General features: G+C 36.4%; 1 protein-coding gene across 1 annotated transcript in view; it reads left to right on the forward strand.

Annotated features, from left to right (window-relative positions):
* Positions 1 to 2,418, forward strand: part of tbl1xr1b (TBL1X/Y related 1b) — a 41,043-nt gene that overhangs the window by 32,172 nt on the left and 6,453 nt on the right. Inside the window, exon 12 of the mRNA XM_016478121.1 lies at positions 1,046 to 1,085. Within this exon, the coding sequence (XP_016333607.1) occupies positions 1,046 to 1,085 (40 nt within the window). The remainder of the gene's footprint in view (positions 1 to 1,045; positions 1,086 to 2,418) is intronic.

Raw genomic sequence — 2,418 nt, forward strand, 5'->3', positions numbered from 1 at the left:
ATATTTAGTAGTAGCTTATCAGTGGTGAGACTGTCAAATTGATGTACATATGGCAGAAATGTACGGTACAATTCAGTTAATGACGTAATCAAACGGACAATGAACACTATTAACAGCAATGATTATATGTTGCAATCAAACTTGTAGCAAAATTTGGTAGTTTATGTTGTTTCAGGGTTGGCAGGTCCTCTGAGGTCCTCTGAGGGATTTGCATCATCTCTTCTCAGGTGTTCTGGATCCAGACTGAAGCTTGTGTAATTCCTAGTTACCACGTGATGTCAATCCTGTGGCAGAAACAAATAGAGACATAATTAGCGTAGCTGCTGTTCCAACCAAGCAAAAATGATTTGTTCAACCCAAGCTAAGGAATAATAATGTGCATTTGATCAGATATAACTGCAGTACAAGATTATGAGATGCATTATTTGAATGCTTGGCCAAAGAAATGTGTCTTTAATCTAGATTTAAACAGAGAGAGTGTGTCTGAACCCCGAACGTTATCAGGAAGGCTATTCCAGAGTTTGGGAGCCAAATGCGAAAAAGCTCTACCTCCTTTAGGGGACTTTGCTATCCTAGGTACTACCAAAAGTCCAGAGTTTTGCGACCTTAGGGAGCGTGATGGATTGTAGCGTGGTAGAAGGCTAGTTAGGTACGCAGGAGCTAAACCATTAAGGGCCTTGTAGGGAAGTAATAATATTTTGTAACTGATACGGAACTTAATAGGTAGCCAGTGCAGAGACTGTAGAATTGGGGTAATATGATCATATATATCATCACCATCACTCTTCATTTGGAAAGCCTTCCTTTTTAAATATAATTTTGATTGATTGGCTAAATTTAAAATCTGTATCTATTTTCAGTTTAGAACTTATATATATTATACACATTTAGTAACTGTTTTCTTATTTTCTGCCTTAAGTGCGTCGTTTGATTCAACGGTGCGTCTGTGGGACGCGGAGCGTGGTGCCTGCATCCACACACTGACCAAACACCAGGAGCCCGTCTACAGCGTGGCATTCAGCTCAGATGGGCGGCACCTGGCCAGCGGTTCCTTCGACAAGTGTGTCCATATCTGGAACACACAGGTAATGTAGGCTCTTTAACAAACTAATACTCGTTACATATTCACATGAGAATATTAAAGTCTTAATTTTATTAGACGCATTTGCTTTGGCCAATTGTTTTGTGAAGAGAATGATTTTAAATGTCTTTTGTCACTTTTGATCAATTTAATGCATCCTTCCTGAATAAAAATATTAATAAAAAAAAATAAAAAAAATCTTACTGACCACAAACCTTTGAAAGGTTGTGTATAAGCTGATAATTAGTTTCTTTCATGAAGAAATATAATGTACAGAATGAACAAGTGTTTTTAAATATTAACTATATATGAGAATTAGAAGACGTCAAAGGAAATCTAATTATAAAAATTGTAGAAATCATTGTGAATTATTAAATATCCATTGTTGACTGATGCTGAAAAATGTTTAATACTGTCCAATATTAATCAGGGTTTCCGCGGGTCTTAAAGTCTTAAATTTAGTTGTATCAAATTTAAGACCTTAAAAAGTCTTAAATTGTACAAGAAAGTTTTAATTATGATTTCAAGAGGTCTTAAATTTGGGGACGGAAAGACCAGAATTGCGATATGGCTGAATGTGATGATTAAACTTCAAAAGGCTATGATTTCATTGAATAAACACGAGTGCTGCATGTTCAAAGTCCGGTGCTGCGCTGCTTTGTGTTCTGCCATTACCGGGGAAACAGTTATATTTCTACCAAACACTCCACCTGTTGGCAGAGAATGAGCATTTTCAATAAAACTGTTGTTTTGTTCAGAGTTCAGACCGATGCGAAAATCGACCCATGTTTTTCCCTGCAAACACGCAGAGCTTTAAATGTGAACTGGTGGATCGATAAGAAAACAATGCATTCTAAAAATCTAAACAGTATAGGGGTGTGCGATATGTATGGTCTGTTGTTTTAAGGATGTGCGACTTGATATTATCGAGAATATCGCGAAAAGCAAACAAAACACCTACAGAATGCGCGCCTACATTACCTGAAGTCTATCTAGCAGGTTAGACTAGTGAGTGCGCGTGCACATTTATAGTGCGTTCTTTCACTGCATTAATCAGTCTATTAAAATGCATTTAGAATTATCACATAATTCAAGATATGGGGCAGAAAATGTATATAGTTGTATCTTTTCATATAGTTAATATCACACGAAGAGTGCGTTTTTTTTCTCCAAAAGTCAGCATGATTACAAATGTGATATTGATTTCTTACAACAGTTCAATAAACAAGAAGTTATTATTAAGAGACTTATGTTTTAGAAGCCATATTTCCTGTTTTTGCTCTATTTCTCCAACAAAAATCATTCCAAACACAGCCACAGCGCTGTTTTGCATCTCT

This window comes from Sinocyclocheilus anshuiensis, unplaced genomic scaffold (genome assembly GCF_001515605.1).
Source record: "Sinocyclocheilus anshuiensis isolate Anshui unplaced genomic scaffold, SAMN03320099.WGS_v1.1 scaffold436, whole genome shotgun sequence".
NCBI lineage: Eukaryota > Metazoa > Chordata > Actinopteri > Cypriniformes > Cyprinidae > Sinocyclocheilus > Sinocyclocheilus anshuiensis.